The sequence below is a fragment of the Eretmochelys imbricata genome, chromosome 19, assembly GCF_965152235.1.
Source record: "Eretmochelys imbricata isolate rEreImb1 chromosome 19, rEreImb1.hap1, whole genome shotgun sequence".
Taxonomy (NCBI): Eukaryota; Metazoa; Chordata; order Testudines; family Cheloniidae; genus Eretmochelys; species Eretmochelys imbricata.
Window position 1 is genome coordinate 12,582,545 of NC_135590.1, and position 15,452 is coordinate 12,597,996.

General features: G+C 38.8%; 1 protein-coding gene across 25 annotated transcripts in view; it reads left to right on the forward strand.

Annotated features, from left to right (window-relative positions):
* Nucleotides 1-15,452, forward strand: part of EPB41 (erythrocyte membrane protein band 4.1) — a 188,242-nt gene that overhangs the window by 109,553 nt on the left and 63,237 nt on the right. For all 25 annotated transcript variants that reach the window (XR_013348414.1, XM_077837803.1, XM_077837786.1 and 22 more), the window contains 5 exons: nucleotides 1,883-2,113; nucleotides 5,263-5,367; nucleotides 10,081-10,123; nucleotides 12,693-12,768; nucleotides 14,603-14,821. Coding sequence is in view for 24 of the 25 variants with exons in the window: in XM_077837786.1 (XP_077693912.1) it covers nucleotides 1,883-2,113; nucleotides 5,263-5,367; nucleotides 10,081-10,123; nucleotides 12,693-12,768; nucleotides 14,603-14,821 (674 nt within the window). In the remaining variant the exon portion in view is untranslated. The remainder of the gene's footprint in view (nucleotides 1-1,882; nucleotides 2,114-5,262; nucleotides 5,368-10,080; nucleotides 10,124-12,692; nucleotides 12,769-14,602; nucleotides 14,822-15,452) is intronic.

Sequence of the window (15,452 nt, forward strand, 5' to 3'; positions counted from 1 at the left end):
AGGGCAGTGTGGGGGACACACTGGTCAGGATGGAGGGAGCTTGCTGGCAGCTGCTGCTGTCTCAACTTGCTGATCTACTTAAAAAGGCAGTGTATTTAGAGTCCGGTGAGCATACTTAAAGGGGCAGTGTGCGTCTCTCTCACACACATGGTGTCTCTCTCTGTCACACTCTGCCTCCATTTGTGCTGCTTTGTGGAGTGTGAGGCTACATTAAACAACAATGTGTTAACCCTTGAGGGCTCACCGAGTGGTAGTTCATCATTTAGCAGTAAGGCATTCCCTGGGAAATATCCCACCCTCTGACTCCACCACCTCAATCATGCTTCACAATCATCACTGGTGTGTACAGTATTAAATTGTTTGTTTAAAACTTATACTGTGTGTGTGTAGCCTTTTTTGGCGAAAAAAATTTCCCTGGAACCTAACCCCCCCATTTACATTAATTCTTATGGGGAAATTGGTTTCGCTTAAAGTAGCATTTTTCAGGAACATAACTACAACGTTAAACAAGGAGTTACTGTAGTTTCTTTTGACTTGAGGACTTTGAGCAATTTCCACTTTAAATTTGTATAGCATTGCCGAACCAAACATTCAGAAATCATGAGTTAGGCTCCCAAAAATCATGACATTAAAAAATAATAATTGTGGGGAGTCTTATTTGCCTTTTGGTTTCTGAGTCTTTACAATACACTCTGCTTTAGTTTTAAAAAAAAATTCTATCCCTCATATTTGCAGAGAAAAGCTTGAAAATATGAACTGAGATTTTTATCTAACCATTTGACTCCAGGAGCTGGGCCTTTAAGCGAAACAAATACTATGAGTGAGGTTTGCAATAAAATTGTAGGCATTTGACACACTGAGTATATGTGAACTTGTGCAAAAACAAGCCGCACAAACCTTCAGTGCATATAAGTTAATTTTGACTATAATGTGTAAAATTAGTATTAATGTCCTTTTAAATCCTGACTCTTAACAGATATTTCTAGTGTGAAACCATTTATGTGAAGTGTCCTGTTGTAAAGCCTCTGAGTCAGCATGTGTGTCCAAATCCATCCGATTCTCTGCTTTCTGATTATCCTATCTCTGTCACAGCAGAAAGCAGCCGTCTGTGAACGTCGGTCTAATTTAAATAATTGCAGATACTAAAGCATGCGTTGGCACAATGGCATGAAGGCAGTCTTCCATTTTTACTATCACTCATAACACAGGAAGACTGATTAGCACGTTGGATCCCAAAATTAAATTCTGCATTATGTGGGTAGGTTTATTGTGATGAAAACCGAGACACGTTCTCAGGGCTCTAATGGAAATGTAGAAAGGACTGTTTTACAACGAAACAATTCTAGGAAATCGCTTGGTTTTTATGGATTAGCTGAGCATTTTGCCTGCAAGATTGAGGGGTCAGATTGGAAAAATGAGTCTCCAATCTAAAATGAGATGCCGCTAACAGTAGATTGAACAGGTCTTCATAATATAATCTCAACCCTGTCCTTTCTGACATGCTTTGATAAACTAATAACTAATGAGACTAATTTAAATTTTCATTAGACTTCAGAATTAACATGCACTTGAACTGAATAAATATCAGTTGACATCTGAGCTGTTGTTTCAGATTCTTTGCAGACTTGGGCAGACATCACTGCATTGGTTTACATTTAAATGATCTTCAATGAGAAGGGCTAGCAATTCAGTTTAGAAAAAGAAACTGTAGACTTTAGAGCACAAGATACAGCACCAGAGAAAAACTCTAAGTTGCTGAGCCACTGTGAAGTGGCCCACTTTGATCTCTAATGGGATTAAATCACCTACAGTACATTTATGCTGTGTTGACACTACTTGTTTGAATCATGTAAGTAATAAATATGGTGTCGTGGGATTTCAGCCTGCTCAGGAGGACAGGAGAGAAGATCAAGACCCAGAGAGCAGAGATCTTGAGATTAAGGAAGGAGACGGAGTGCAGGAAGAGTGTTCCAAGGCAGAGTTGAAAATAGAGAGCCCTGAGACAAAAACAGGCCAAGAATTAAAAGCCACCCAGAAATCAGTAAGAAGACACAGAAATATGTACTGCAAGGTTTCCTTGCTGGATGACACCGTTTACGAGTGTGCTTTGGATGTAAGTGCCATTTAGTCTCTTAAGATGGGTGACGGGGGTGGGGGCGGGGAGGGTTCGGAATTGCGTGATGCTGCCAGTGAAGTAAATGGTTGAACTCCACTGGAGTAGGACTGTGTCTTAAACCATAACAATTATTTAAGATCTGATAAGAATGTAGGGCACCTTGGACGTTGGGGAAAAAAAAAATCCAACATCTCTATTTAGCGGGTTTTTTAAAAATGCTGTAGTCTCACTTGCTGATGCTTTCTCCTTCACTTGCCCATATTTCTGATACTCCAGGCTTGAGTGTGATTGATATATAAATTTTACATCCTCTTAAGATTTGATTATAACTCTAAATAATATTCAGATCAGAGCCAGAAAATGTTTGTCAGCTGGATTTGCTGGCTTTTCACCCAGAATACCTTGGAAACCTAAGATCACCTGCTGCTGACTAATAACAGGAAACAGTTTCAGCAAATCACCACAGAAAAAAATGAGATGATCACCACTTAAACTTCGTCAAAATACTTATTTTTGCTTTGTTCCTTCAAATTCTTCCTTCTCATATGAGCTATGCCTTGAAAGAGTTAGCAGGCATGCTTAATGGGCACATAACTATCAGTTGTATTTCATCCCAGTCTTTCCTAATCATTTATCTAAGCCACAATCCTTACGTCACTATTTATAACAATTTTTACAAAGGGCGATGGTAGCACTGGCACCAGGCCAAACCCTGGTTCGGAATGCTCGTTCTTAATTATCAAATTTTGGGTTTTAGTGGTTGTGAAAGGGTTGCTTCTATTCCTGTCATCAGAGTGTTGCAGTTGCCTTAGTTTTCCATTAGGGGGAACTGTGTGCAAAATGACAAATTCCAAAACTGTCTCCCCTTGGGTGTAGTTTAACACAGTCTTGACACAATTGCATCCCAACACAAGAAGCCTCTCCTTTCTACACCATCTGCTCAGGCTTGATTCACCCTTCTGGTGCAGATTCTGTAAGCTGTCTCTTCAGCCTTTACAGCCCTCTCACTGTGGTCTGGGTTACCTTCTGTCCTTGAATCAGAGGTTCATAAGTTCTCCGTTTAGGTTAAGGGGTTCACCCCTTGGTGCATGGATCCAAGGCAGTCTTTTCCTCTTCCCCCTGCCCTTGCCTGGGGAGACCTAGCAGCTGCCGGTGTTCTGCTTCAAGTTTCCCAGTAGAGATCTCTGTGTCTTGTCTTACACTGAGAAGGTGGCTTGGCTTTTATTCCACTTTCTTTCCTAAAAGGACTTGCTCTCAGCTTACAATGCCTGGTGGGTGTAGGTAGGCCTACAAGTCCCAGAATGCCTGTCCTTAAATGTTCAAGACCGGATAACGAAACTGATGAGTTGGGCCAACATGCCATTTTACGTGGATATGTAAAAATTGCTAGTAGAGTGACAATGTCTAGCAGTATTCAGAATGGAAATGGCAGTAAACAAATAATGTTTTTAGCATCCCTATTAAATCAATTTCAGAAGCTCTGCTCAGTCCCCTATAGTTGAAAGGTTTTTGGCTGTACATGTTTTTCGTATCTATCTCATAGGATGATCCCAGTGTCCTAGTCAACGGAAATCTAATTCAGCATCTGAGTACTAGCCCAACACGTAAACAATCTGGCACTTAGTCTTTGAGACATAATGAGCTTGTTAAGCCCTGAACCCACTGGTTAAGTCTAGTTGCTCATTTGTGACCTGTTTAGGTTTCTAGGGCTTCTTGTGCAAAGCAGTTACCTTAGATGACCTTGTACAATTAGGTCAATGCATCAGTGTTTGTGCAACAGTGTTGCTGCCATTGCTATCCCATGGGATGCTTCTGGTAATGTAGTTTTATGTCCTAGAGACTGAGAAGTGGTTACTGGAACATGGTTGGGGGAAAACCTTATCTGATCACAAGAAATAGCTGATCTTTTAAGGAAAGGCCTGGGACAATTATGAAGTTGAAGCCTAAAAAATTGTTTGCAGCAGTTTGAAGTTTGTTAGCTGTAATTACAGTTGTATCCCTGGAGCTGTAAATCGTTTTAAGGCTATAGCTGTTCTCTCTCTCTCTCTCTCTCTCTCTCTCTCTCTCTCTCTCTCTCTCTCTCTCTCTCTCTGTTTCTCTTAAAACATCTAAAGCTTAAATTATCGAAATGTCCATTGTTTCTCTAGAATGTTTGATAGAATCTATTTGTCAGGACAAGTGTATGTGGATTAGACCCAGTCTGAAATTTTGTTGAACTCTGCCATATGGCAGATTTTTAGATTTAATTTTTAATCTCTGTTGAGTTTGAAATGAACATGGTGTAGCATTTAAAGTAGGTTTAAAATGAAATACAGTGGGTCAGAAATAACTTTTATTTCCTGGAGAGCTTCTTATGTTACTATGCTTATTCTTATTCTGAAAGTGGTGGTGTAATGAATGCTTAAATAAAAATCAAACAAACCTCCCCAAAGTGTAGTATTTAAATAACACTTCACTTCAGAACATTTTTTTAAAAACCTAAATTAATCCTAAAGACAGATAAATATTATTCTCATTTTAAATGGGAATACTGAGACCAGGAGCTTGTGATTGGAAGTCAGCAGCACAGCTAGGATTGGAACCCAAGGTTCCTAGCTCCCAGTTCTATGCTTAATCCACTAGATCATGTTGTGTCCCAAAATACAGTGTCAGAATAATAAATTCTATTTCCAGTCACAAATCTCAGTCTGGTCACCACTTGATAAACCTAGCTAATTTAGCATTTTGTACTGCCACCTATCATTGTAGCATAAGTACCTTCTTGGAGCATTTTACAAACACTTAAGCCACACAACACCTCTTTTGAGTAGGGAATAATTATATATCCATTTTTTGAGATGAGTAAGATGTGTAGATAAAATGACTTTCAGGATGCTCAGTCAATATGGTCAGGGACAGAGTCAACATCAATTTTAAACATTTCCCCAATAACTCTGGTTTGCTGGATTTGAATTTCCTATCTGATGCTCTTCCCTGTAAAATGAAATACTTGGCCATAAATTGCTGAGCCTGTCAGCACCCCTTTCTTTTGCTCAAGAATTCAGCCCTCTTCAGTGATTATGCAGAGTGGGAGAGTTATTGGTGGGACCAGGAGAGGAGAGACAAAAAGCAGTGTATACTATAGAATCCCTGTTACTTATTTGCAGAAACATGCCAAGGGTCAGGATCTGCTTAGAAAAGTATGCGAGCACCTCAATCTTCTGGAAGAAGACTACTTTGGACTGGCCATATGGGACTCTCCAACTTCCAAGGTAAGAAGGTGCTTGTGGAACTACAGTGTGCAATAAAAAAAACCCCAAACTCTTCTCGATAGGTTCTTGTCTCCAAAATGGGAAGAAGTGTGTAGCGTCCCAAAAAATTTTGCTTAATCTAGCAATATTTTTATTTTCCCCCTATGTGTGAAAGACCTTTTCTAAGAACTGGCATAGTGTGTGAATTGTAAGAGTAACGATATTGTGAATAAAGAAAAGGAGTACTTGTGGCACCTTATTTAAATTGGTAAGTCTCTAAGGTGCCACAAGTACTCCTTTTCGTTTTGCGAATACAGACTAACACGGCTGCTACTCTGAAACCTGATATTGTGAATAAAATAGAAGCTACTATAAAATAGGTCAGTATGTGCTTTGCTAATGGAGGGGAGTGAAATGAATTTGGAAAAATCTGTTCTGGAGGAACTGAAGCCACATTCAAAACAGATTAGATTAGGTTCTGGTTTCTTTTTCTTTTTCTTATGACTACATTACAAAGATACAACAGAAGAACTGTAGGATATAAGTTATTCAAGAAGTGTTGGAGAGATTAGGTTTCAGAGTAACAGCCGTGTTAGTCTGTATTCGCAAAAAGAAAAGGAGTACTTGGGGCATGTTAGAGACTAACCAATTTATTTGAGCATAAGCTTTCGTGAGCTACAGCTCACTTCATCGGATGCATAGAGATTAGGGTTTTTCCTTTTCTTTTAATTGTGGTTCACAAAATCATGGTGAATAGAGTGGATAGGATAGAGTAGATGACACTTAAGATGTGAAAGAACCTGAGCACAAAAGGAATTCAGGGAGAATTTCTTCAGTCATAAATTATTCCAAGTATCTACTAAAGGCAATAAGAGGAGCAAACAATGTCTTGTATTTTGGGGGTAAATAAGCATATTTGATTTAGCTGTTAATTTGAGTCAAGTGTATGTAGATTGCCATCTCACATCTCAATTTCTGAAGGGTCTTGTGTTCACTTTCCTCCTCTTCCTGACTTGTCTGTCACTGTTATGACAGACTCTTAGTGATTTTAGCCTTAGGTTTGTTTTATTGATCAGGTAAGTGTTTCCTTCTTCACTATCATGGGTATCCCTCTAATATGTATCTGAATGAACCAGTCAATCAATATTATGACTGGAAACAACTTACTCCCTGCACCCTAGTATTCTGCGATACAATACTGGCTGTTCCAACTTTATAAAAAATGGAAAGAAATGTAAGTGGTTGAAGATTTAACAGTGTGTTCTGTGCACACACAAGGGAATTATTTGGATAATTTCCATGGAGTTGCATATGTAAATTCCACTCCTGTCCTGTGTGTAATCAGGAAATAGAGTTAGAAAATTTTGAGTTACATTTGATTTTCTACAGAAAAATGCTAAATGGAGACTGTCAGTTTTCATCCACACTTATTTGTGATTAGTTGAACCAACCAAATAAGCGTGTAGCCTTCTTGGAGCACTTTTCCCTTTAGAGTGGAAAAATATCACAGGAGAATAGCTCCAGCTGGCCTGACCATCATTGGAAAAAGTCCCTGGAGCTCTTGTCAGCATTTACAGGACTTGGTGGGAGGCCATTCTGGATTAATGTTTCAAGCTGGGGCTTGTCACTGACAGGAGGGAAGGAAAATTCTAAAAGTATAAGTATTTAGTAAGGCAATGCAATTCCTAATGTATTTGCTGAAAATAAGTTAAATTCTTCATACTGAAACTCAAATTGGTCAGTTTTACTTTATGATTTTGTTTAGATTTATGCAGCGTCATTGTCTTGCTAGCGTGTTCTTTAACAAATCAGACTGCCTTACATAAAAGTTAAGCACAGCCTTGTTTAGTAAAAATTAAGCCTACCTGGGGGTTGGTTTCAAATAATTGTCTGACTTGAAATGGACTTAAAGACTTTTCATCTGGCTACCTTCCTGTTTCACGTATTGGAATAATTTATGAAAAACTGGTGGAATGAAGAAATTAACTCATTAAAAGATTCTTTAAAAGATACAAAAAAAGATTCTTCTTTGGGACAGTTAACAGATTGGTGGCTTTCATGACAGCTGAAGCCTCATTTTTGTTTTTATTTTCTTATATTTAGAATTTGATTTCATTCTTGCAGTAAGGAATTGTTTACTCCATACTTAATGGAATCTACTATATGTAAAATATTGTTAGATATTTTTAAGGGCAGAAATATCAAGCTGTTCAAATTAAGTCTTTTAACCAGTGTGTGTTGCATTGTGGGAAGAAAATTGCCAGATCATCATTCTCTAACCACTTCCCCTTTTGTCTTCCTCTCTTTGTATCCATCACTTTTGAGTCAAACGGGCTTCCCTAGGTTTGGGACAGGAGGAGTGGAAGAAAGCTAATTGCATTGCCTTCTTTGAAAACAGAATTATACACATGCTTTTTTACTCGCTTGATGTCTGATTCGGAGTTTGCTGCTGTAATTTCTTACAGACTGCAAAGAGTGAGGGAACGCTGTCAGTAGCAGGATTGTTTGGTGTCAGAGATTTATTGTCACTTAAAACATGAATGAGAGAGTTACACAGCTGTTCGATATAGATTTTAATCCTAGTCTGGAATAAACTATTAATGTTTGCAGCCACCCTTTGCTGTTTTGAGATAATTGCCTTATATATGTATATTTCTGTTTAATGGAGTGTAAACTTCCAAGTTTGAAATTCCCTCCAGCACTACAGTACTCTAAAAAGAGCCCTCACCTAATTTATTTGATTTACCAGCTAAAGTGATTTTAATAAGAGTCTTCAACAAACCAACTTCTGAACCTCTTCCAAAATGATAACTAGGGTTTAACGGGAGAGAGGGGGGTGGGGTGTGTGCGCGAGCGCGCACATATATACACACGAAAATATTATACCTAAATATCTCTACTTTCAGAAATAAACCAACAATGTGCGCAAAGAAGGGCACTTTCACCCTCTGTTTTTCCAATGTGGGAAAGTGACTAGAGGGACTGTTTAGCACTGAAGAAGTTTATATTAGAGTTTATACTAGGCTGAAAGGGAGAATTGTTTTCCACTGATTCATGAAACAGCCTCGGATAAGAGTATCATTAATTACTGAACCCTCATTGTCTGTTGGATTAGGCAGACAGGATGAGTTCCATGAATGCATGACTGCACTCGGGCTGTGTTAGAGCCAGCAGCTAGGCTGTCCCATTCTCACTGGAGAAAACTAACATTTGTAGCATCAGCACTTACATTTACAATTGCTATGCTGACAAAACCATAGACCCCAAAAAATGCTATGTAGATGGCCTGTGTGCCTTCTTTTTCATGGGTTTCATAGCGCTAGTTGTAAAGATTGGAAGAGTAGAAGAGAGCATATTTTTAACAATGAATTTAATTAAACCTATCCACAGTTGTACCAGTAAACATGTAAAGTAAAATGTCCTTTAAGATAAGCTTAGAGAGCTGAATGGGTAGGCATACTAATTTTTCACCTCCAGAAGACCTAGATTTACAAATTCTGCTTAGGTCACATGAACATGAATTTGATGGCTTCATTCTAGCCTCTAGAAGATGATTATTACTATTGCACTGTCTTCATACAGTGTTTCACAACTGATAGCTTCTGCTAAGAAGAGGCTCAAGACTGAGATATTTCAGGTTATGACTAAAGGAGGAGCATTGGCAAGGCTATAAAATAATTTCACTGACATCAGTTTTGCACCACATCTTTGCTCCCCAAAAATACAAATAAAGGAGATGAATTACAGGCAACTGAGGAAACTGGATAAAAATGTCTAAATATATTATCTCCGCAAGCTAATTCTCAGAAATTTATGCCTTTTTTTTTTTTAAAAAGATTATCACCTTCCCTCACCCCCACCCCGAACTGTCACGATAGGTGCTAAGCTTTTGCTGTCATTGCAAATATCTTCACTTATTCCAGTGATTGATATGACATAAAGCTGTCTTTGTTAAGGACTACACATAGAGGAGCTTAACTTACTATCTAAAAATCTGAATTAGTGTGAGCAATACATCTTAGAAGGCGGAGGAAGGTGCAGGGGGGTTGTGAGAAAATGGCAGTGTTAAAACCTTTATGGATCTGTGCGTTTCTCTTCCTAATGGCTAGTTCTAGCTTATACTGTCTGATGCTGGAATTTGAGAAAAATGTAGGTTGCAGCATTTCATCAGAGCATTTATTTTAATGAGAAAACTGCAGCGTATTCTGCACTTTTAGATCCGGAGAGAGAGATGGCTTCCCTTGGAAGTTCACACTTTATTGTTCAAGGCCATTGTTGGAGCTCAAATAAATAAAACTTTTTGTATATAGAGCTTTCATGTCCTTTGGAATTTTAATTTATCATGTATGCAGTGTATATGTACTAGCTGGCCACAAAAGGGGACAAAAGTCACGGATGTGAATTCTGCTCCTGTCCTTCATCCCATCCCATTCCATCCTTTCCCTCTCTCAACTTTGAACTGCCTGTGGATGAATGGTGTGGTGATAGTAGGCTGGAGTGAACAGGCTGAAAAATGGGGAAACTTAGGATGTTGTACATGTGCCTGAGTAGTAGTATAGAGTAATATAGGGGTGGGTGGATATTGTATAATATATATGGTATACACACATTACAAAAGCTAGTTCAGTTCACATTTGGTAGCTGCTTATTTAGCTGATTGACAGTACTGTTTCCTGTGGTGTTTCTTTTAGTACTTGTCAACTGTGTGAATTTTACTATTTTCTCCTCTTACAGACATGGCTGGATTCTGCCAAAGAAATAAAAAAGCAGGTTCATGGTAAGTGGATTGAGTTCATCTTGATCTATTTTTTTACTGGTAGGTATTTATAGCTTTGGCCTACAATTCAGAGAACCGCCAAAAACCAGTTAGAGTTCATGGAAGGGTGTTTTTCAGGGATCAGCACAAGTTCAAACAGCATGCACCCCCTCTTTTTACTCTTAATAGTGGCACTTTGTTACAATGAAGACTATCCTACAGTACATTGTCAGGAGGCAGACAAACGCTGTACCTCCATAGTGCAGTCCAGAATTAGGTAGTGTCTTTCAGCCTGCTGGTAAGGGGAAAAGAAAAGTATATGTTGTGGCAAACTTCTGTGGATTCTTCAGAACTGCTCAGGCATCCAAATGGGATAGCTGAGTTGAACAAGTGGCTTGAACAGTGTCAGGATAAATGTCTCACAGTATAAGCAGAAATGGACTGTGACTTCTTCTGATATTGGGCCAGTTCAGTGCAGGGACCAGTGTCCATGTAGATCCATTTTCAGAGACCAGATTTTCTTCAAAGAATATGCACACTCAAGACTTCTCACTGCAGTGAAAGTGAATTTCTGTGTAGGTTAACAGGGAGGAGGAGAGGTATTTCAACAAAGCTATGAACTGAAGAGGTTCTCTGTGTGGCATAATCGAGGCAAAACTCCACTGGAGTTAATAAACAAACAGCATTGGGAAAGCTTCTTCATTCAGTCATCCACTTTTATTTTTATAATCTACAAAAGCAATTGTTTGTGTGCACGGCTTTAGCTGTTCAAAAACCTACAGCAGGATGATAGTTAAAGGAACCCTTTGTTTCACTCAGCTGATTAAGATGCATTTAAATTGTCTTACTGGAAAAATGACATGATTAAGATACAGATCTAAAAAAGGGAACAATACTTTTCTACAGACAACTCCAGAATGTTTGTGTTCCCCTTAAAATAGATGGAAAGTTGCTCACAGTTATCTTAAACTTGTTCATGAATAATTTGAATGTTTCTGGCACCATACAATGAAAATGGCAGGATTTGTCTCTTAATTCAATTATGGTATTGGGTAAGAAGCAAATCTGTAAATGGAGTCTGTCTGGTTCCTCCCCCTTGACAGCCCCATGTGGGACTTATTAAATCTTTTAAAAAACAAAATCAGAAAAACTTGCCTCCCTGAATTAAGTACCATTTTAAACTATTGAATTAGAGGGTGATGAATGAAGTCGTTATATTTGACTCAGGTTTTTGCAGCAATTTTAGAAATTCCCTACTGAAGCATTTAATGCCTCTGCCCTTCAGGTCAGCTATCTAAGGGCAAAATTGATTATACCCTCCAAGAGGAAATGGTGACCTCATTCTGAACACTTGAAAAAATAAATCTTTAAAGCTACTACCTTCTTGGTATCTGAACTCTCTGAAGTAAGGAGGGGAGGGGTGAGTTTTAATGTCCACACAATGTAATTATGATTGTAAGGTCCTGTACTGGAACATTATATTTTGTATCTTTTTAATGATTTCACTTGTCAGTTTGTTTAAAAACCTTTATTTTCAAATACAGTATGACTCCCAGAGAGTTTATGAAAGGTTTCATTTTTGTATAAATTGAAAAATAAACATACAGTTTTGCATCTTTGCGTGTTAGATGTGATTTATTTGAATAGTGGCTGAGCATGCATTTTGAATATAATTGTAGTACTCATAGAAGTAAGACTGATGACACTAATTAGAGCTAAGTACTGTCTACATAAACCTTGTAATTCAGCTGTTCTAAAACATTTCAGTCTTGACCTGCAAAACCCTTGCTGTTTTAGCCCTGGGTGTTTCTTGACTACAGATAGACATTTGTACTGAATTTATATGGTGGCTGTGTGGCATGGGCCAATGTTTAACCACTAAACACCTCTTTCTTCTCACCTAGGAGAGATTTAAAACCTGAGTCTTTGGTGGTAAAATGCTAATTCATTAACCCACACCACAGTTTGACCTCTATTCATACTTTATCACATCTATAAAAAGCAAACAGAGGTATGAAGTATTTAATGAGCAGTAGATTCCAAAACATGTGAATTCCACACTTCTTATATTATCTGGGATGTCTTTCATGTGAATATGTCCACCTCCACATAGTCTGGTTACGTGTTCCCCATAAAAGATATGTTTTAAGCTAAGTAAATGAAAACAGATCAGAGACTTTATCACTTCTCTTTAAACTACATTCTATAATCAATTATTCAAATGGCAGCATTAAAATATAAAGTATCATTTGAATGCTTTATTTTTAAAGTCAGATTCGATATTCATAATTTTTATAAAAAGAAAAGGAGTACTTGTGGCACCTTAGAGACTAACCAATTTATTTGAGCATGAGCTTTCGTGAGCTACAGCTCACTTCATCAGATGCATCTGATGAAGTGAGCTGTAGCTCACGAAAGCTCATGCTCAAATAAATTGGTTAGTCTCTAAGGTGCCACAAGTACTCCTTTTCTTTTTGCGAATACAGACTAACACGGCTGTTACTCTGAAACCTGTCATAATTTTTATAAACTTCTGTATTGTGAACATTTTTGTTGTAAATTTTCAAAACTTGTATGTTTCTAATTACAGGAGCCCCCTGGAACTTTACATTCAATGTGAAGTTTTATCCACCAGATCCAGCACAGCTGACAGAGGATATAACGAGGTAAAGACAGATTATTTCCTTTTAACTTTACTAATCAGTTAGTAAAGTACTGAGAGTGGAAAGTACAATAGAAGTGCATAATATTTTGCTTTTCAGGTAAAAGCTCAAAAGCTATTTATAAATCTTTGTTTTCAAGTATATTTTAGAGTTAATACTATAGGACTAGACATAGTCTGCTTTGAAGGCTGTATGTGCAAGATTTTTATGTAGAGTGTGTGCGCCCGCATACCTACACATACTTCTAAATTCCTTGAACAAAGTCTGATTTCAGTTATCAAAACCATTTTGAAGGGGGTGGATTGTTCTTCCTTTCAGACTACTGCAGGTGTAGCTCTTACCCTTTGAATGAGAAGGGTGCACTAACTCTTTTTTTTCTTATAAGCCAATACAAACATCACTCCGTGCCATTTAGCAGCATAAAATGTGGGCTTCCTCTTCATTTCCTCAGGAGCTTGAGCTCAAAATAAAGTGACCAGGTTTTTGTCTTCTGTTGCAGGAGTTCTCAACCTTTTTCTTGATGAGGCCTGTTAGGATATAGATATTCAGGTCTGTCTGTAAAGGCCTATACTCTAAGAATTTAGGTGTATTATTATCACTTAGCTAATTATAGAGGTATAAAAGAAAGAATCAAAATCACTGTCTGCCGGTGTAAGAGCCTTCTCTCACTGTGACAGTCTGAGGCCCTGTGCTTAGGCTAAGGCCTTTGGCTAAGCAGCAGAGGCAGCCATAAGCTGGGAAGCGACCGGTCACATCCTCACATTCCAAACTAGTCCCATTGAAATAAGGTGCTATTGGGCTGTTAGGAATACAATCCTGTCCTGATAATGCCCATTGCCTCCAGAGAAAGGGAAGTGCCTAGAAAATGTAAAAGGAAACTTAGTTTGATAGCATCCTGTCTGGCAAGAACTCACTTATCAATAGCTGGGATGTGAAATCCTCATTTCTTTGTTGTTCTATTACTGTAGTCCCCATTTCCCTATTGTTTGTCTGTATAATCTCTGTCTGGTTCTGTGATTGTTTCTGTCTGCTGTATAATTAATTTTGCTGGGTGTAAACTAATTAAGGTGGTGGGATATAATTGGTTACATAATCATGTTACAATACGTTAGGATTGTTTAGTTAAATTTCAGTAAAATGATTGGTTAAGATATAGCTAAGCAGAACTCAAGTTTTACTATATAGTCTGTAGTCAATCAGGAAGTGCCGGGGGGGGGAGGAATGGGAACAGGGAATGGGGGTGGGGAAATGGGAATCAGATTTAGCTAAGGGCAGGAATGGGAACAGGGACACAGGTAAGGCTCTGTGGTGTCAGAGCTGGGAAGGGGGACACTAAGGAAGGAAACTGGAATCATGCTTGCTGGAAGTTCACCCCAATAAACATCGAATTGTTTGCACCTTTGGACTTCGGGTATTGTTGTTCTCTGTTCATGCGACAAGGACCAGGGAAGTAAGTGGGTGAAGGAATAAGCCCCCTAACAAGGCCCACCCCAATATGCTATAAAATCTCCATGGCCCACCTGTGCCACAACTCGTTTTCTGCGTATAAAAGCCGGGGTTGGCATTAAGGGGTGGCAAGCAGCACAATTGCCTGGGGCCACAGGGTGCCCACGAAGCTACATTGCTCAGGCTTCATCTTCAGCCCTGTGTGGTGGGGCTCAGGGCCCTGGGCTTCAGCCCCATGTGATGGCGCTTTGGGTGTCTGCCCTGGGCCCCAGCGAGTCTAACGCTGTCCCTGCTTGGCGGACCCCCTGAAACCTGCCTCAGACCCCTGGTTGAGAACCACTATTCTATTGCACTCTCAGTTAGAATCACATCTTCTGTTTCTTCCCTGTAGGTATTATTTGTGTCTTCAGCTTAGACATGACATTGTTACAGGGCGTCTGCCTTGTTCCTTTGCAACACTGGCCCTGCTGAGTTCTTACACAGTCCAGTCTGAATTGGGAGATTATGACCCGGAGTTACATAGCGCAGATTATGTCAGTGAGTTTAAACTGGCCCCAAACCAGACAAAGGAACTTGAAGAAAAAGTCATGGAACTACATAAAACATACAGGTGAGTGGTGGTATTGAGGGAGCTTGTCTGGAGTAATTAGAATAATAGCCATTTAGTATTTTCCCAAATTCTGAGTTCTTTTATTTTTCTCTTCAGGGCCATCAATATCTTTTGTGAGCCTCAAACAGAGAGAGAGAGAGTTAGTTTCATAGATGAGTGTTCAGTTGACAAATAAAATCCATCTGCTTTAAATAAATAAATAAACTCCAAACAGTTACAGAAAGTCCTTCCAGAATTTATAACCCACGTGCTTTGCATAAACTATCCTGCTAGTGCTCTGAAGGAATCTGATACTGAGAAAGTCCAAAGTTGGTCATGTAATAGTAATTGCTCCTTGAGACTATTTACTTACAAACTGTAGCCTTTACTGCTTCCTTCCCCTTCTCCCCTCCACACACTCCCATTTTTGTCCGTTTGTCCACCGTTTTGTGTCTTTCAGAGTATAGCAATTTTTCAAATTTATTACGAGGTATGTAGCTGCACTTTCAACTTTGTTGGATGATGATATTAAAGGGAATGAAGGTTTCCTATAACCTAATATTTGTGAAAGGTTTCTTTATCCCTCTGTGACTACCTTTTCATACTGGTGGGTCTCTCTTGAGCAGCTCTTGTATCAGGTTAGAAGAGCATA